Raw genomic sequence first — 21,491 nt, 5'->3', positions numbered from 1 at the left:
TGGTTTTCAATTAACCGCACAACTCAGGAATGGTTGACCTGAGACTGTACAAGACTACACTTCATTTACATTTATACATATCATCCTCAATAATACTTTACAGGTATTCCAGAGGCTAAACAGAAAAACAAAAAAAAGAAGGGTTTTTATAACAACTTATGGTAAAATCATTTAGGATTGGACTCTTAGTTTAAATATCGTATGATTAAAATTTTTAGTAAAATTTAAAGTGAATCAAAAATTATTCACCTGAAACAATCAATTTAATAAATTGATTTTTAATTGTCAGTTGTTTATAAAAATTTGTATTCTTTTTAAAAATCAGATGAAAGGACAATCTTTTTTTCATAGTATGATATTTAATTTTGCTACAGCACTGAAGGATTGCTGGGTTGCAAGCACAAAGGTTACTAGAATGAGTTTATACTTTCTCCTTTGTTGCAGATGAATTTATTTTAATTCTTACTTTAACTTGAATAGTTAATTTGATATTAATGCCAATGTGTATTCCCATATTCATGCTTTAAATGCAAGTGTAGTTAAATAATTTTCATAAAAAAAAAAGAAAAGAAAAATGAGTCATACTAAGTTTTTTACAAATTAATTGTAAGAAAGTATAAAATAAATAGCCTTTTTTGCGTGATCATTATTACTTTTTTATTATTATTATTATTTTTATGTTAATATGAGCTAAATAAGGATTTTTAATGTTCACTAATGTTATTTTTATTACCTTTTTTATGAATAAGAGTTAATAAGATTTTAATATGGAATTTATTGGAGTTTTGTGTTTTCTGTGTTAACATTTCCTCAATGTGTAGACTACAATATTTCTGCCGTATTTTAAACATGTTAAATGATCAGATCTTAAAAAACATCTTTTTTTATTTTTTTAAAACTAATTTTTGGAACGAATGTTCTTGAGTTACATTATTTATTTATTTTTTTAAAATGCTTAGTTTTATGATGTAACATCTTATTTTGTATGTGTGGGGTTTTTATCTGATATGAAATTAAAATTCTATATAAAGTCTTTGACCTTTTAGAGAAATCAATGCTCTATTTTATTTATTTCCCTCTATCTACGGTTCATACTGTTAGTAGTGTTTCCCCTGTCTTCTGTCAGTTAACGTTGTTAAGTTTTATTAACATTTACCTTTATTTTATCATGTTATGTTGGAATTAAATGGTTGTATAATTTTAATGCAAAATTGTGTTGATAGTTAATATATTTTTTTTAGAAAATACTTTTTTAAGGTAAGGTATATTTCAATATTAATGTATTAATATATTAAATTGTATTTTTTTATCTTTTAAGTGATATTTTTATTTTGGATTTTTGCATTTATTTAAATTTTTTTATGTTAAAATATTTAATTCTTTTGTGTGCTTGACTTTTTATTCATACTGTAATCTGTTAAAAATATTTGTTTGTTAAATATTCTCTTATTTGTGTGTTTTTGTGCCATCTAGTTAAATTTTTTTCTGTTTTTTTTTTTGTAAATTTTTGATTTATATATATATATTTTTTTATTTTTGATCTGAAATTTAAATTGCTGATTTGTGAAATTTTTTTTTTCATAATTATTTTATTTTTATAATTTTTGAAATTATTTAAAATAATTTCTTTACAATAAATCTAATATATATTGCAAAAGTTTGTTTGTAACAGTATCATATGAGAACCAACCAATCGATTGCTTTCAAATTTTCAGGATACATTCGTGTTATCCCAGGGAAGGTTTTAAGCCATAGTTCAAGACCCTTGCCCCCTTGGAGATGTATTTGTGAATTAAGTTATTCATTAAAGAAAAAAAATTAATTTTTTTACTGCATTATTATATTTCTATCACCATGACAACAGAAATATAATGAAAAAAGGATTCATTTTTTTCTTTAATGAATATCTGTAGAGTATTTTACATTCACACAACCATTGAGAATAATGGAATGCGTTGGGGATCCAGGGGGAGCCCTACTGGCTAGTAAATAAGTAAAATTTTTATTTAAAAAAATGTTACTGTACTGTTTCAAATTTAAGGTGATGTTTTTAATAAAATAATGTTAATTTCTTTGCTGCCTCTAAATGTATCTTGAGTAAATTATGAAATCGTTATTCTCTAGAAAAAGGATTTTTAATAAATCACGTATAAATTCAATAAATACATTGATTATTGTTGTGATTTATCATTATATTTTTAAATTATTATCATTTGCTGGGGATGCCAATAATTTTTTTAAATCTGAAATGTTTGTATATAAATGTTATTTTTGTTACTTTTTTTACCATGTTACTTTGTATACATCCAGTAACCCATCGGTGGTAGGTTCTCACCAGTCTTCCAAATATGTCATCAAATTTTATATTTTTCAACACCTGTTTCTATTGTTCAAAAAAGTAATGTGCTGTAAAATAGCAGTTGTTTTTTTCTTTCTGCAGTCATGTAGCAATTACAGATTCAACTTGCACCCTTGAGAATAAACCAAAAGTTAAATTAAGTCTAGATTTTCTTTATAATAAGAGTTTTAATTCTGTCTTTCCATAATTAGATCCAAAAATCTGTACTTTTTTTGTATTATTTTTTATTTCCTTCAAAGTTTGTGGAAATAGTTTCTGTAATCTTTTTTCCAGTTATTTTAGTTATATCATCTACTGATCATGCTAACGTAATTTTTCACTCTCTATTTCATAATGATTGATTGATGGTCGTAATAGCCTATTCCTAGATTTAGTTGAAGTATCTCTGTTCTTGACAGAATTTGCCATGCTCATAAAGGTCTGTAAACCAACATAATTTCATATTAGTTGATATAACAAAAAAAAAAAATTTGCATCACCATTTCATAATTATACTGTGTAAAGATCTAAAAGGGGTTATTTTAAACCATGTAAATACAAAAGGTAATTTTTTTACTCTTCTTTTGGTGTATGTGTATGATAGATAAATTTAAAAAAACTCATTTTTTTCATTATGATTTTATTTTTTGCCGAGATAAGAAATGAAAATTAAGGACAGTACTTTTCATCGGTGATTCTTTCAATGTTTTTCTTTGTGTATGTAATGAGATAATTTAATTATGATTAATAGAAAAATATTTGGTTCGTTTTGCTTTTATGGAGGGAGAGTGGAAATGAATCAAATTAAATTAGACTAAGTTGAACAAGTAAATAATGAAAGTAATGAGTAAATTGAATTTATTCAGGTTAATTAAATTAATGATTCATAATCAGCTCATAATTTAATATCATGACTTCTCAATGATTATAATAAAATATTATCATCAGTAATATGTCATAATAGAAGAAAATAAAGGGAGTTAAAACTAGTGGCCCTAATCTCAAATTGATTCCAGATAATAAAGGTTAGATTGCCTCATCTGTAAATTTTAAATGTTCACTGGTTGTTAATCGCGCCACATTTAATCATTTTCCCTTGATAAATTCTCTTTTAGTAGACCCTTTTTTGTGGATTACAGCAATAAAATTGACAACACCTCATTTAATTTCATTTTTAAGCTGTCCACAATTGAAATGTATCATTGTCTGAAATCAGTTTTTAGTTCAGAAATTAGTTTTTAGATTTGGTTTTAAAATTTTTGAATAATAACTTTGTTATTAAACTATTTAGTTAAGTTATTGTTAATTAAACTATTTAAAGTTTTATCGTAAACGGAGATGAGAATCTCCAGTGAGCTGGGGAGGGGTAATAATTCTAAAAAAACAGTTTGGTAGAAGTATTTGCTAATCTCTGGTAGTGATTAAAAAACTCATTTTCTTTATAAAATAATCTTCGAGCTGAATTTTTTATTTATGGCTACCTTAGATCTAATTAAATATTTGCACAACGTCAATAGCTACATATTTTTTTTTTTTTTTTTAATATTTACAGTGATGATTTTGTAGAAAATGTTTATTATTTTAATAATGGATGCCAGTTATAGGTAACTAATGCATCAGTAGTTTGATAAATTATGATCCTTTGCAGGCAATAATTTTTACACCTGCATTTTTAATTAACAGAAAAAGTTTGAAATAGAAATTTTTTGCTGGACGTTCATTTATATTAAGAAAGTGCAAATAAAAATGTCTTAGGTCATACAAATGTAGTAGTTTTAATTTAAACACTGAATCAAATTTAGTCGTCTCTTATTCACTTGTTTATATTTTGTTGATCGTCATTAAGTATGAGGTGAGCACATCTTTCAAAGGAGTTTTAATACATTCACTATACCAAATTAAATTTAGAAAAAGTGTTTTACTTTTGCCCCCAAGAATATTGCTGTGCATTAAATTTCAGATTTAATTATTCATTTATTTAAATTTTAGTTCAGTATGGCATCTGATGATGATACACTGATTTCCATTTATATTTTTTATTTATTAAATTCATTTTAAATGCTGCAGTTTTTAAACATTTATGAAAGCACGTTGATTAGGATTTTTAATATTAATGTTTATAATATTTATAGTTAATTAAATATTACTGTTAAATATTTCAGACAAAAAAATTTGCGTGTACAAAGATCTTAAATGATTATTTAAATACATTGAAAAACAATAAAATTCCCAAAAACTTTAAATTACAAAACTCTAAAACTAGATGGTCATACAGATTGTTTTACAGCTAAGTTTAGTAAATGCTATGTAAAAAGGAAACAAATAATGAAAAAAGGAAGAGATCATTTTAAAAATAATGTATGAACAGTATAAAATAAAGTATTTCTATAATGAAAGTAGAAAATAAAATAATTGTAGTTTTAGGCAGCCCCAATCAAAAGCTTAAAGTTGACTTAAAGATACATGAATGTCCCATCTCAGATAGGGTTGGATTAGATAGAAATTTATCACAAGATAAATTTCTATCTATAAATTTCTAAAAGCAGGATGAATCTTAATTCAAATAAATATTTCCTCTCATTAACAAAATTTAGGAGACTAATGTTATGGTAGAAATTTTTCTTGAAACAATTTAATGAATTGAAAATACTTAAAGGGAATTAGATATTTGCCCCTAACTGTTATTCAGTAATTAAGTTTTTGTACAGGGCGTTTCATAATGTTCTTAGGAGTTCAGTACAAACTTCAGTACAAAAAAGTATTTCACTTATCTAAATGAAAGTTGTACGAGGTGATGCAGGGACTCAAACAGCTTTGTTAAAATCGATAAATGTTCAATATGTGCTCCTCTGGTGACACGGCACACATCAACATGAAAGTCTAGCTCTTGCCAAACTCGTTCTAACATGTCATTTTTGAGAGAGTTGATTGCATTGAGATTATGCGATCCTTTAGTTCAGCGATATCGTGCGGCATTGGTGGGATAAACACGTTATCTTTCACGTAACCCCAGAGAAAGAAATCACATGGCGTGAGGTCTGGTGATCTTGGTGGCCACAGCATAAAGTGTTGGTCTTCTTCAGACGCATGTCCTATCCAGCGCCGAGGTAATGTTGTGTTAAGGTACTGTCGAACCTCGTTATGAAAACGGGCAGGACAACCATCTTGCTGGAAAATGAAGTCGTTGAGTAACTGAGGCATAAGCCATAACTGTAACATATCCAGGTATATCATGCCGGTTACTGTCGTTTCCATAAAAAAGAACGGCCCATACACTGCCTCACGAGAGATCGCACAAAAAACGTTTACTTTCAGAGAATCCCGAATGTGTTCCACATAAGCGTGTGGGTTTTCAGTTCCCCAAACTCGCTCGTTATGACGGTTTACTGTGCCGCTAATATGGAAAGTAGCTTCATCGCTGAGAATTATCTTGTTTAGAAAATCTTCATCTAACAACATCTTTTCCTGTAACTGTAAACAAAAATCGAGCCTACGTGTTTTATCTCTATCAGAAAGACGCTGGAATTGAAGATTGTACGGTTTGCATAATAAACGTTTACGGAGAACTCTCCATACTGTTGTTTTCGGAATTCCTAATTCTCTGCCTGCAGCCGCAGTCGATTTTGACGGGCTGCGAATGAAACTTGCACGCACACGTTCGACATTGAACTTCTGAGGTTAATGGACGACGAGTTGATTTTCGCTTGCACAAGCAACCGGTTTCACTGAATTGTTTATACCATGCACGAATTGAATTATCACTTGGTGGCTCCTTATGAAATTTCAACCGAAACGCACGTTGCACAGAAATTACTGACTTTGACAAGTAAAATTCTAACACACAAAATGACTTCTCGCTTCCCGTGACAGCCATTTTCTCTACTGTCGACGCCTAGCGAGCGAATGGTTTACTAACTGCCTATTATATGTGGAAAAATCCATTTGAAGTACTTTTTCGTACAGTACTTGTTTTATTCTTATAAGTGAAATAGTTTTTTTGTTAATGAATTTTCGAAACTCCGAAGAACATTATGAAACGCCCTGTGTTGTTAGTGATACAGCAATTTTTATTCAACTAATCAATTCCTGTTTCAAAGAGACATTGTTTAAAAACTATTAATTTTAACAAACTAATGTCACGGCTGGTTTCTGTAAACAAATCTAAAATTTATTAAAAATTAATCCATGAAAGTTTTCAGTTGTGAAGAACATTAAATGGTTTTGTTGATTGGTATAAAGTTCATGCTGTATCAATTTTGTGATAAATTTTTATTTTACCCGACCCTATGTAATGGGTGTGTGTTATTTATTTTCAAGCTAATTTTAAGATTTTGATTGGGATTGCTTATTTAACAACAGGTTTTTTCAACTTTATTCTATAAGCAGTGTAAGAAAAATTTGTCTATAGTTTTTCAAAAGTATATTTTATATTATTTTTTTATTTATTTATGTTTATTTTTCCTTTTGTATAAAAAATGTTTCTTTAATATCCATCGGTGATGATTATTTTGCATCAAAACAGATGAGATGGCCATGTAGTTTTACATTTCAGTTAATTGTATGTGGTTATTTCATTTTATGATATATGGTTTATTATATTTAATTTTTTTTTGTATATGGTTTTTGAGCATTTTCTTGTTTTCTAATTTAATACATTTAGAAATAAATATCCTAATGATAATAAATAATGATTGATTTATTACCGATTTGTTTATTTGATGTTCCTGTTTATCTTAACCATGTTATAATACACTTAAAAATAAACATTTATCTGCATATAAATATATTTATAATTTACCCATTTATTTGTCGCTATGTTTGTATATATTAATAAATAATTGATTAGATTAGTTTTTACTTATAAACACTTTTTCAAATATTTAATAGCGAGACATTGGAGTGTAGCTTCCTATTACAGGCTGTGTGGGTTAATCTTTCTAATTTTCAGAATATTTATGATTGTTATAATCTAAGTGGCTAAGTAAGAGTTCTTATTTTTTTACATCTATTATTAATTGTTAAATTTTAAATGAAGATCTTACTTGTGCATCCAATGACGTCTTTTTTTGATTTACTGGTCAATGGATTCTAAAGATAGTCCATTCTTCTTTTCTGGTTATTCTATCACTAGCGGATTTCACCTCAGGCCTGCATTGTTGCCTGATGTTTCATAAAGTCATTTAGCATAAAATTTACTGCAGTAGGGGACAGAGTTGAGTTAATTTGTTCATAACTGTGTGTGTTTGGAGCCAAGTAAAATATCAGTTAGTGTTCAAGTAATAACTTTGTTTTTTTAATGTTGTTATTTCATCTAGCAATTAAAAATATTCTTGTAAGTGGATGCATCTGTTTAAAGTAGTATATTGTCAGATGTAGGAATCTTATTCTGAAAATAATGCGGAGGGATTTTAGTTCTATTTATTTTTATTGGGAGTCTTATCATTTATTTCATAAGAAGTATGATGGGCTACTGATAATGTCCTCCTCCTTGACAAATGTGTTTTCATTAGGAAGAAGGGTTGTATTTTGTTTACTGTTTTCCATCCTATTACTACTTATATTATTTATCTTTTCACTAAAAAATAAAATGAAAAAGTATGAAATTGTGTATGTCCTAAATAAAAATATCTGTAATTAGTAATTTATCATTCATTTTCTGATCATAAAATAATAAGTTAACAGCCTTTTTTTTATTATTTTATTTTATTTTTTGATGATTTGTACTTATAAATATTCTTATATATTTCTACAAAAGGGGTTGACATTGATTCTGTAATGTTAATAGTGTATAGATCATTCAAAAGGTTTATGTAAAAAACCTTCACCAAGTCATAAAATGAGATCAGTATTTCCCTTTTCTATTGGTAGGTCAAAGTATACATTGATAGTACTTTATATTCAATTTAAGTAATATCTCTATAACATTTCATTGTTTTGTAATAAATATTTAACAGTTAGTTTGGTAGGTTCACAGACTGTATAGAAAAATAATACATACACGTATACATACATACATATATATATATATATTTCTAAATAAAAGTTTTTTTCATAAAATAGCAAATTAATAAATACAAAATGTATGGAAAGAGTAGAATTTTTAATTTCTTGCTTATCAGTGATATCAGTTTTAAATGATTCAGTATTTTTGTTTCTTGAAAATTTGTTCCGAATATTTTAAGAGGTCTGAAAATATAATAATAAATTTTCCATGATAATAAATATATATATATATATATGCACATGATAAATGTTTAATAATGTATAAGAAACTACAGATCCAATTTTATTAAATAGAAACTAAAATGATAATATTCATTTACTTCTGTTTCTCTAAGAAGAATATGGATAGTTATTTTATGTTTTATAATCCTTATCATCATAAATCTTTTAATGTCACTAATTAAAGATATTTTACTATCTTTTCCTTTCTTTTGTAAATGGAAATCAGTGTTGTAGTTTTATTTTTTATTTGTTTTTTATTTTCTATTTTTATTTTTGTTTTATGGTGAATTCTTTAATTTTATTTTATTTATTTTTTTTACAGTTATAAATGTTAGCTTGTATTGCTGTGTATTGATTTGATTGATTGATGTGGCATTTTTCATATAGTCTGTAGAATCTAGACGTTTACTTATTGAAGCAGCATGACAAATACACAGGTAAATCAATTTATATATGTATACATGAATGAAAGTAGGTTTTTAGTTTAATTGTTAATCAATATTAGTTATTACTATTACTATCAGGTATGTGTTTAAATATATTTCTGTTATGGTGCATGTTTATCATTATTTTATGATCAGTAGTAACTGTAGAATTTTATGTTGCATGCTTTTTTATTACATGGTATTTATATTTAATTTATGTAGACATTTCCTTTCTGTATTTCTTAGCTTCTGTAAATTATAAGGGTCAGTATATTTTATTCATGCTCTCTTGCTTAATAAATTATAATTAAATTATATTTCATGGGTGTTCATTAACAAATTGACGGATTACCTTAATTTGGAATTTTAATTCTTGTATGAAATTGTAATTTTAAATATAATGTTTAAAATATTTATGTGTTACTTCCATATTCCAACAGAAATTAAATATCTGTATATCAAAGAAAATTTTGAATTAAAATAAGGTATGTTATGGTTTCTAGGTAAGATATTCTTTACAGGCTGATTATTCCACAACGTTTAGAACATCATGGTAAGCAAAAGGAAAGATTAATACCAGTGACTGAATCTATGTTCAGTATAACATCAATATAAATGTTTTTCTTAAAGTGAACCTTTATATCTGGTTCAGTCAATGTCACAGTTCTTTTGTGTCCAGATTCTGATTTCTTTAAATTTTTCAGTTTGATTCACTCTTGTCCAACAATAAATCTGATGATATTTGTTTTCATACTCTACATTAAACTATTAAGATAGCATATCTGTTTATATTAGATCACTAATGAAATTGTTGCTTTAAAATATCTGCTCCAATTTTTTTTTTTTTCAGTCCCTGTGACTGGCTATATTATATGTAACTTGGATGTATGTTTAGATGTAACATGGGGCTGTATATTTTCTGCATTTCAATGGGATTGTCAGGTCAGTCTGCAAAATATTTTGAGCTTCGTGAAGGGACAACAGGAAACAATTTCACTATTCCTTACCTTTCACAGTAAGCTTGGCCCAGATGATTGTAGTGCATAAAAATATATTGGCCAATTTTACAAGTGGTCATTTATGTTTCATGTAAAGTTACCTACAATAACATTTTTGATATGATGATTTATATTCATCTCTCCAATAAAAAAAACATGTGCATTGGTTTGTTGTATGTGTTCACATTTTATTTTGAATGAAGCACTACCATCTAGAGGAAAAAATTGAACTAATAACTATAATAAATTTTATAGCAGTATGTTGTTTACATTAACATTTATTATACTTATTATTTTTTTACCTTTTGTTAAAAAAAAAAAATTTTGTAGACATAAGTTTTTGAAATTTATAGTATAGAAGCACCAATGCTTCTTGATACAAATGATGTATAATATGTAAATACTTTAATCCTTTTACTTCATTATATTTCTGTCACCATGGCAACAGAAATATAATTAAGTAAAATTATTAAATCTTTTTTCCTTTAATGAATATCTGTAAATACTTAATATTCTCACAAACATGAGGATATGAACACGTTGAATGTTCCTGGCTAAACAGTTGGGCGAGCAAAGTGAGCGCTTACCAGCTAGTACTAATAGTGATGAAAAGTTTGTTAAAAGTAAACATCTATAATAAATTTTACGATCATAAAAAATGTAGAATATATTAATTCAGTAACCAAAACATTTAGTTCATAAATATCTTACACATATCATTAACTTGTTAACTTGTAAGTTTATCAAAGATGAATGAGTACAGCGCAGATTGAACATAGATGTTATTTAATAAAAAGTAACTGTACTTTAAAAAAAATGATCATACCTGTACAATTTGTGAATATCTAGTGATTACTGTCTTCTTTTATTTTTAAATCACTTCACGTACTTGATTTGGCATTGATTCGAGAACTGTACTACACGTTTTTCTTAAATTTCTTTATCATGAAACTATACTGATATTACTACTTTAATTAGGTCAATTTTTGTGGTACAATTCATTGTTGATAGTTGTTTTTTAACTGTTGCCCAAAGATTTTCAATTGACTTTAAGTCTGGGAAGTTACCTGGCCATGGAAGCACTTCAATGCTTTTGATCTTCAAAAACATTTTTAGCAGTATGGCATGGAACCACATGGTATGGTATTGGAACAATTTGTTGTGATGTGGGTATTTGTTTTGAAGTAGTCGCAACCCTTTCCTTTAGAATCTTGATATATCCATTTCCATTTACTGGAAGTAATGAACAAGATGCTTCAGATGTGAAACAGCCCCAAAACATTTTTTTCTGAGAATGTTTAAATGATTGTTGTTGGTATGAGCTGGTGATATATTTTCATGTATTTACATTACTGTTCCTTTGTTAAATAACAAAGGAACAATAACCTATGTTACACAGATAACTTAAAGGAATGGATGTGCACAAGCAGTGTAGCCACTACAAACAAATAAACAAACAATTTTCTGTGTTTGGATTACTTTGCTTGCTACTGTAGGTATAAGTATTTATGTGGAAATATAAATAAAAATTTTGGTCTGATTCAGGAAAGGATTATATCTAATGGAGTAACTATTTACTGTTTGTATTCAAGTATCAAATTACCTATAAAAAAATATTTTACAATTATAAGCATATAATATTTTTAAAAACAAAAAATATTTTCTGTTTGATTTTTTTTAAAGTATTTATATGTCTTTGTTACATTTGATATGCAATTCTTTTTAAACTAAAAAAAAAAAAAAGTTTGTATGGTTATTTCTGTCTGATAAGCTTAGGAGTCCATGTCGATTTAAATTGATTGTCATTTCAGAAGCATTAATAAGGTATAGCCAAGCAGTTATAGCAAGGTGCTTGCAAAGAAGAGTAGATGTATGGCTGTAAGTAGAGAGGAAGCACTTTGCTAGATCAGTAAGCTCATCTTTAAACTTATAAAAATGATTTAATTAGGAGCAGTCATTTTGTCTTATTTTGAATACATTTGGATTTGGTTGTCATGTTTAGGATTTTTTTTTGTTGAGAAAGAATTCACAGGAGAATTTATTGATGAAATCTGAAAATTGCATGTTATTTCACTTGTTATCTTGGGCAAACTACGTAGGATATCACAGCAGTAGGAAAAAATGCAGGTGTACAGCACTCATCAAAAGGTAGATTATAAAGAACTCCATTTTATGGCATTCTTTTTTCTTATGATGTAATGCATTTTTGTGTTGCAAGGTGTAGAAAGATTTCTGAGATAAATACATGACGTATTTTTTTTTTCAACTTTTTCAGTGTTCCAGTCAAAATTTTAAATTGCTGTTTCCAAATATTTATCATAGATAAATTAGCTTGCTTTTATTTCCACAAATAACAGGAGGAAAAAATATTAAATAACTTGTGGTATTCTAAACTTTCAGTAATAAATGGAAAAAAAAAAAAAATTTTTTTGAGCATTTTACGTTTACCTGTAAATGTATATTTTGTATGAAGTAAAAAGTAAGTAAATTGTATGAAAAAATAAATTATATCAGCACTTCCAATAAAATAATTTAAAAAAAAAAACCTTTCGTCACGTTGGAAGACAGAGGTAGATTTCACCGGTGCTAAGTGATGATAAAAGATATTTCCACCTTAAAGTTAAGAAAAATTTCAAATTTACTCAATACGACAATGGTTGCATGTAAAAAAAGCTTCACATGTTTAGCATACAACAGCCCCATCTTCTTACAAAAAATTTCAGCAACATTTTGGTCATCTTTTACCATAAGGGTTGGTCATATCAAAAATTGTTTCAGACAAAAGTTTTAGGTAATGTTTAGAGGACTAACAGACCACTTTAAACCAATTCAATACTGTGCCTATTAAGGGAGATATGATTTTTTTATCTTCAAAACCCCATTTTTTCCACCCCTTGGGCCAATGGTTGGTGATATCAAAAAACTTTACTTAGATAAGTTTTAGGTCCTTATCCAAAGAATAGTAGAAACTTTAAACGAGTTTGATATTTTACTTAATAGGAAATTTGTAGCAATATTTTTTTTTTTTGAAAAAGCTCTCCCATTTCCCCCCATGGTTCGATTTTGCCCATTAATGAAATTGATCAAGATGTTGGGTTGTTATATTTTATATATATATATATATATATATATATATATATATGTATATAAACTTTTGAACTGGTGGTAGTTTTGGGGTCTGGGGGATGTGAAACGTGAAGATATGTTGAAATTTTCCAGAAGTCAAATCATGGTGTACCCATTGCAATAGATAGCTTTCTTATGAGATCTACCTAAAGGAATTTCTTAAGATAGTGGTTTGTATGCACTGGAATATTTAAAATGTTTTTCATTCAGATGTTTTTGCTATCTCTTTTTTTATCAGTATATATAGTACAAATTTAAGTAAAAAAAAAAGTAACACTGATGTATCAGATGTTTTTTGTATTACGTCTCATAGAAGTCGTTTGTTTATATATGAGGTGGTTTGCACGCACGTGTGTGGTATTTTGATCATAAATTTTATTCATGAGGTGCCTTTTTAAAATGTATTCTATTCATGTATAACTATATGATAGTTACTTTATGCCAGCTTCTATCATATTTAATGAAATTGCTGTACCTTGAAGTTAAATTTCCTGTCTGAATTAAAATCAAAATATAAATCTTGGGTTTAATTTTTTAGACAATGGTACTTTTTATGCTAATTCAATGTCTTTTATCCACAGCATTTTATGTTATTGGATGTTGTCATGCCTTTAACACATTGCTACTTTATTTGTCATAGCTAGACTTGGTAATGGTAGAACAAATTTTTTTTTCAACTACAGGTGTGATTTGATTGCTATACTTAATATATCTCGTATGTAGATCATCTAAGCATCATTAAAAATATTTTTTTCATATCTTAATTTTCAGAAATATAGTAAAGTAAAGTGTTTCAGTTTAAAATTCATCTCATGATAATCTGCTATTAGCAAAATATTGATTGTTGCCAACGTAACTTACCTGTGATCTTTTTTCATAGTGGTGGAAATATATATATAAAAAGAAATTATTTCTCTTTTTTTACTATACATAACTTAGTCAGAAATAGTTTATAGGCTGACATGCTAAATTATTAATATACATTGATCAGCATTTTTTGTCCTTGAGTTTTTGCTATCCTATAATAAAAATTGTAATTTTAAAGAAGTATATAACTTTATTTATGTATTTTTCATTACTTTTAATAACTTATATTTTGAATTATATTTGATGTACTGAAATAATTCTTTTGTTCTTTTTCAGAACTACCTTTCAGTTTGCTGTAATTTAATTCTAACAGAATAACTAACTGTTTAGAATAACTAGTTTATATCATTATTTACAATAATCACTTATTTTAATTTTTTGTTTTACGGAAGCATTTTTACTTGTCATCTCACTTTTTTTACAACTTTTAACACTAAAAATCTTTAGAGAATATACAGGTGGTACACTGCTAAGTGTTGTTTTTTCATTTTTCATTTCCCTTTACAGTAGTAAGCTTGGATTTGTATTCTTGATTTGCAGTGATTTTGAATCTCATGTCATGTAAAACTCTTTGTTATAACACCAGACACACATTAAATTTTGTTGTTGTTAAGTGTTTCATTTCATCATTAAAAGAAACTTTTAATGTATAAATTGTGTTTATTGATTTTCATTTCTTTTGTTTACTTGAATAAGTAGGAAATTTTAGCTAGTTAGAAAATTGTTATTGAATCTTTAAGTAACAGATATGATCTAGGGATGAAAACTTTTAATTTATTCTTTTACTGAAATAAAAATTGATCTTGTATAAAATATATTTAAAAATTAAAACCTGTATTAAATTTAGGTTCTAGGTAAGACTGTAAACTGTGATGGGTGTACAGCAACAGACTATCAGAATCTTATCAGGTGTAGGAGGGTATGGGAACAACTGAACAAATTTATATCTAAACATCATGTTTAAACTCAGACTTCCTTAAAGTTACGTACGTGTAAATGAATGTTGCTCAAATAAATATTTAAAATTTTCCTTCCTTACGATTATAATTTGCTGTTGCTGGTACAACTTTTAAGTATTCCTATTACTTTGATTGTCATAATACTTAAACATAATTAAACATAAATCAGCCTTTCTTTTTTCTGCTTTTTCTTAATCTCCATGTTTCTCATCCATACAGAATTACCCTTACTCAATTCTTATCTGCATCTTGCTATATAATAATTGTTTCTTTCTTGTAAATGTTTCCTCAGCCATTGTTGCTATTTCATTTTCACTTTTTCAGTCTGTTTTTAACATCATATGTATAGTGTTAATTGGATTCTTGCCTCATAGTCTCTTCTTTTTTTTTCTAACATTCATTTTCAAACCACATTCTGTTATGATTTCTTTATGATGTAATTTTAAAATTATACCATCTGAAATTCTTCCATCTCTGAGCTATATATATTTTTCTGGCTCCTATTTTTTCAATTGTCTTTCTCCTAACTCATTACTAATTCTTTTTCTCTTAATGAAGTCAATTGTTTGTTCTGGTGTTGGATTTATTTTCACCCAAAAATTTATTTGCTTTGTTGCCTTTTTTATTGCTTCTCTTCAGTTCTTACTCTTTCCCTACAGCTTCTTTTTCAGCTGTTGTTACTTTTCCCAGATTTCATCTATTCATCTATGACTGTTTGTCTTCAATATTACTTTTGTTTCCATTACCAGATATACTAATTATATATATATATATATAAAACAACAACCTTTACCTTTCTTTTTTATAATCATTTCTCTCTATTCATACACTAATTCAGTTGGATCATCCTCATCTTCACTAGTTAGCTTGTCCACTTGTTATAAAGTGGTTCCATTGCTATTCTTACATTTTTCCTTTGGTTCCATTCCTATTCTTACAGAAATTGCCGTGCTATTAGTAAAAATCATCCTTGTGCATCTTGCTGTTTCTTCTTTTTAAATGGTTCCTATACCTTTGTTCCTTTTTTTATAGATTCATGCATTGTAACATCTATGCCGTTAACTGTACAACTTTCCCTTCCCATTTCACTTCTCTTAATATGACCATATCTTTTTGGTTTATGTTTATGTCTATTTCTAAATTTATTTATTCTACTGCCTTGTAGATGTGTCCTGCTGAGATTTCATTCACTTACTCATATCTTTCTATTCTTTGATGATTTCTTTGACATAACTTCTCCCAGAAATCTAAATGGAAGTGTTTTACCTTCAAAATATTTAACAGAAGACTTGACAAACTGCTAAAACTCAGAGGATTATCAGGTATTTTATTGCCTTCTATTACGAGGTCTGTGCAGAAACTAGCTGAACTTTATTTTTTTAATCTTTATTATTAATTTTACAGATTATTGTATTGATCCTTGTCCCCATCAAAGTACTCCTCTTCCCTATTCACACACTTTTCCTAGTGGTGTTTCCACTTTGCCAAGCAGACCTAGATAGCTTCATTTGAAATGGTCCTTAAGGTCTCTGATGCTTGTTTTAATGTTATCAGTGGTCACAAAATGGCGTCGTTTCATCACTGATTTTAATTTTGGATATAAGAAAAAATTGCAAGGAGCCAGGTCTGGGGAGTAGGAAGGCTGAGGTAGAATAGTCATCTAATTTTTTACATAAAACAGACACATTGACAAAGCTGAGTATGCGGGCACATTGTCATGTTGAAGGAACCATGTGTTGTCTTGCCACAACCCCGGTCTCTTTTTGACAATTTTTTCATGTAACCTTTGTAAAACAACTGATAGTATGCATGATTCATTGTTTCGCCTTGAGGCAAGAATTCAAAATCCACAATTCCATTAAAATTGAAAAAACAGCGTATCACTCTGCTGACACTGGATTGAGATTGACATGCTTTCTTGGGGTGTGGAGATCCTTTGCCGATCCATTGTGATGATTAAACTTTTGTCTCAATGTCATAGCAATAAACCCAGCTTTCATATCTTGTTATGATCCTTTGCATGATTGTTTCATTGTCATTGGCTTATTCAAGAAGTTGCCGACAAATGTCTACTCGATGTCCTTTCTGCTGTTCGGTTATCAAATAAGGAACAAATTTTTTCTGCAACTTGATGCATGTACAATTTTTCAGTCAAACTGTAATGGCATCTTCTAGTTGAAATGCTAACCTCTTCTGCAAGTTCTCTGACAGTCAATCGGTCTTCCTGATCATCTTCAATTGACCTACCACTTTTAAATCATGAAAACTATTTGTAACATTGCGTATGACTCAGAGCTTCATATTTGTAAGCTTGTTTCAAATATTGAAACATTTCTGTGAAAGTTTTCACCTAGTTTCACACAAAATTTTACATTGTATTGTTGCACCTGAGAATCACACATCACAAAAATTTCTAGTAAACATGTTGCACTCAATTAACAGTAACACAAAAACTAAACGAGATATCAACAATCCAAGAACATGTGGTTATAGAGAATGATATGCGGAACACAGTGCTGCCAATCGTGTATCACAAAATATCTCTATTGGTGTGTGATTAAAAATGTTCAGTTATTTTCTGAATAGACCTCGTATATGTTAGTCATCTCTGACATGAAGAATAGATGCTGTTTGCAGCCACTCTTACCATTAGAGAACAGTTGCTTATCTGAAGCAGCCTGTATTATAGGAAATTTACACTTCTATGGAGTACTTCTTATTTGTCTCATAACCTTTGACATATCTGGCTGAGGAAGCCCTGTCAGTAGCAAAGCTTCTGTTAATATATCTCTTAATGGAGTATGCAAGCCCAACCATTTCAACAAATTGTTGTATTCTGTAGGGGAAACACTTATACTATATACTCTTAAAACTAATAACACAAATGTCATTTGTTATAAATTTGCTATCATTATTTGTTTAAAACACATTTCAGTCTCAATATTTTTCTTATTGTCTTTGTTTCACTTGTATGAATTGTTCTATTCTACATTTATAAATAAGTAAACTTATATATATATATATATATATATATATATATATATATATATTAATGTACTAAAATAAATTATTTTTTATCCATATCTTCCTCTGTACTAATTAATTCAAAAGCATAAACAAAATTCAGCGTAGCCCACCAAAGTACAAAATTAATAAGAGCTCTTACATTATCTTATTACTTTATCTTTTCTTTTTTCTCCTTTTTTTTTACATGTCAGTAGCACTTTCGAGGGAATTCCTCATCAGCGGATTAAAATTATAATTAAAAACCAGTTACATATTAAACAATTGAAAAGATTAAAATATTTATTTTATTATTAAACATGTTTTTGCCACTAAAACAGTCATAGGCTATATTTAATCTAATTATAATTTTAATCAACTGATAATGAGGAATTCCCTCGAAAGCGCTATTGATATGTAAAAAATAAAAATAATAAGATCAATTAAGAGCTCTTATTAATTCTGAACTTTGGTGGGTTAAGCTGAATTTTGTTTATGCTTTTGAATATATATATATATATAATTATTTTATTGAAATCAATATTTTTAAGAATCATATTCCTTTCTACTGTTAAATTATATAATTCTACTATCATAAACCACGTAGTACAAAATATTTAGATAAGACATTTCTTACGTTAATTTTTTATCATGATAGTATTTTCATCAGATCCTGCATACTCAGTCATGATTGAATTCATTTTATTAAATTGCACATTAAAATAAAAATATTTAAATTAATAATTGCAGTTTTTAAAATTAAACCCTGCACTTGGTGTAATGTTTGTTGCAGTACTGTAATATTAAATGAAATCTATTTAATTTATTATATGATATGAGTGCTAGTATCTGTTGCTGTTTTTATGAGATTGACTTCCTCAAATACTGTCTGGTGGTTTATCAAATTGAAATTCTGTTAGTGTATATATATATATATATATATATATATATATATATATATATATATATAAGGCTAATTTATTATTACTTCCTTGTACAAAGTTCAAATTTACATTTAGTACAAAATCTTGGTTTTCCGTTTTTAATGGAAATAATTATTTTGACCATCCCTGAATCCATTTTCACTAGTTTCAGCGTGACATCTGTATGTATTATCTTGCATAACTCAAAAACAATGAGCCATAGAATGTTGAAATTTTGGATTTAGGACTGTTGTAACATCTAGTTGTACACCTCTCCTTTTGATTGCAATCGAATGGACCAAAAGTTTCCAAAAAAGCCCAAAATCCAAAACATTTGGACTTTTTCTTAATGGCAGTAATAAACTCTCATTGTGAGAACTTTTCAATGATATGTCATAAGTGGTACTTATTTTCATTGGTTCCAGAATTATAGCAAAATAAAATTTTAATTAATGAAAATTTTGGATCCTACAAGGGGAAGGCACATTGGTTCAAATCTGACTTCATTTCCTTTTTTTAACTGTTTATTATTCAAATATTGATTAATTAAAATTAATTAATTAAAAAAATTAAAATAAATAATTCAATAATAACAATAATAAAGAAATTATTAGTGAAATAAAATTTTATGTACGTTTAAAAATGTGTATATGTAATCTAATAGGCATACAAGGAAGCATGTGGTCTCCACAGTGGATTTTTTTATAATTTTCAAAAAATTTAGTTTAAAATATCTATTTGTTTTTCCTAGATATATACCATTGTAATCATTACATTAATTTTATAAATTCAACTCGGATTGTTTATTTTAGTATTACTATTTCTGTTCATTAAATATTTTATTATTTGGTTGTCAGGTTTGTTTGCTGCTGGTTTAAATATTTCTTTGTTATAAATTTTAGTAATGTTTTCAATGATATTATTAGTGTATAAATGTTTTACACACATATATATATATATATATGTTTTCCCTTTTTTGTTTTGTTATGGATTGGTCTTATGGTTGTAAGTTTTTTTAAAATAAATATTATCGATTCAAGTAATATCATATCCATTTTCTACTACTGTATATTTTATTATGTTTATTTTATTTCATTTTCCTTTGTTGTTATGTGTATAGTGGATTGCTCTTAATCATATTTATATTAGTATTAACTTTATGAGACAAGGATGATTGATTTTTTATGAATTGATATTAGATGTAGACTTTCTATATATTGATATTTCAGTTTGGTTATCCTTGTTTATTCGTTATTGACATCTAAATAATTTAACATTCTATTATCTATTTCATATGTGAATTTTAAATTTTCATTATAGGAATTTAATTTGTTTAATATTATTAGAAGTTCATTGTATATTATCAGGTTACGAGGGTTATTTTTTTTTCAAGGTCTGATCGGTTGAGAAATAAAAACCAGCGCAAAAATCAGATGAACCTTTGCGCATATGTGTTGCGCAGCGTTTCTAGTATGGCCTTCAAGCACGCCGCGTCATTTCGATTAGTTCTGAATACGCAGCTAGCACGTAAACATGTCTACAACAATAGCATCTCCCGCCAAGTGTGAAGTGCGTGCGGTTATTCGATTTCTTCAGGCTGAGGGGTGTAATGCAGCTGAAATTTATCGACGGATAAGTAATGTGTACGGTGAAATTTCAATGAGTGACAGCAGAGTGCGACAATGGTGCAGGAACTTAAAAGCAGGACGTACAGATTTTCATGATGCAGGCGGTCAGGGAAGGAAGCGAGCATCAACCAATGATCTCGTTGAGCGAGTGGATGAGGCAATTTGAGAAAATCGTCAGTTCACAATTTCTGTATTGAGCTATTCGTTTCCAGAAATTTCAAGGTCAGCTCTCTACACCATTGTGAGTGAAAGACTTCAGTACCGCAAACTGTGTGCGAGATGGGTTCCCAAGATGCTGTCCGACCATCACAAAACAATGAGAATGGACGCCTCCCTAACGTTTCTCCAGCGCTACCACAATGAAGGGGAAGATTTTTTGAACAAAAGTGTCAGGGGACGAGAAAACTAAAGAAACAAAAGAACAATCCAAACAGTGAATGCATTATCATTCTCCCAGTAAACCAAAGAAGTTCAAGCGAACCTTCACCAACAGAAAGTGTATGGCTACTGTGTTCTGGGACCGGAATGAAGTTCTCTTGGTGGAATTCATGGAACGTGGCACGACCATCGCTGCAGCCTCATACTGCGTGACTCTTCAACATCTACGAAGGGCGATTCAGAATAAGCGGAGAGGAATGTTGTCATCAGGCATTGTCTTTCTCCATGACAATGCTCGGCCGCACACTGCAGCTGTAACAAAGAAGCTCCTGCAGTGTTTTCGTTGGGAATTGTTTGATCACCCACCATACAACCCGGACTTGGCTCCATCCGATTTCCACCTCTTTGCTCACATGAAACGCTGGCTAGGAGGACAACATTTTGGCACAGACATCCAGCTGCAGACCAGCGTAGAAACATGGCCGAAAACACAGGCAGCTCCGTTCTATGACGAGGGTATTGGAAAGTAGGTACCACGCTACGACAAATGTCTAAATCGGAGTGGCGACTATAGAGAAATAGTGTAACTATGTAAGTACTTGTTACAAATAAAAAGTTTTT

The 21,491-nt window shown here is 28.5% G+C and overlaps 1 protein-coding gene across 1 annotated transcript in view; it reads left to right on the top strand.

Moving 5' to 3' along the window:
• The window catches only part of LOC142329850 (coronin-2B-like), a 112,056-nt gene that overhangs the window by 22,277 nt on the left and 68,288 nt on the right, over positions 1-21,491 (top strand). The window contains exon 2 of the mRNA XM_075374714.1: positions 8,886-9,000. Within this exon, the coding sequence (XP_075230829.1) occupies positions 8,986-9,000 (15 nt within the window). The 5' untranslated portion in view covers positions 8,886-8,985. The remainder of the gene's footprint in view (positions 1-8,885; positions 9,001-21,491) is intronic.

This window comes from Lycorma delicatula, chromosome 9 (genome assembly GCF_047948215.1).
Source record: "Lycorma delicatula isolate Av1 chromosome 9, ASM4794821v1, whole genome shotgun sequence".
Classification (NCBI taxonomy): Eukaryota; Metazoa; Arthropoda; class Insecta; order Hemiptera; family Fulgoridae; genus Lycorma; species Lycorma delicatula.
The sequence above is the reverse complement of the archived record's forward strand: the minus strand, read 5'-3'. Positions and strand labels throughout refer to the sequence as shown.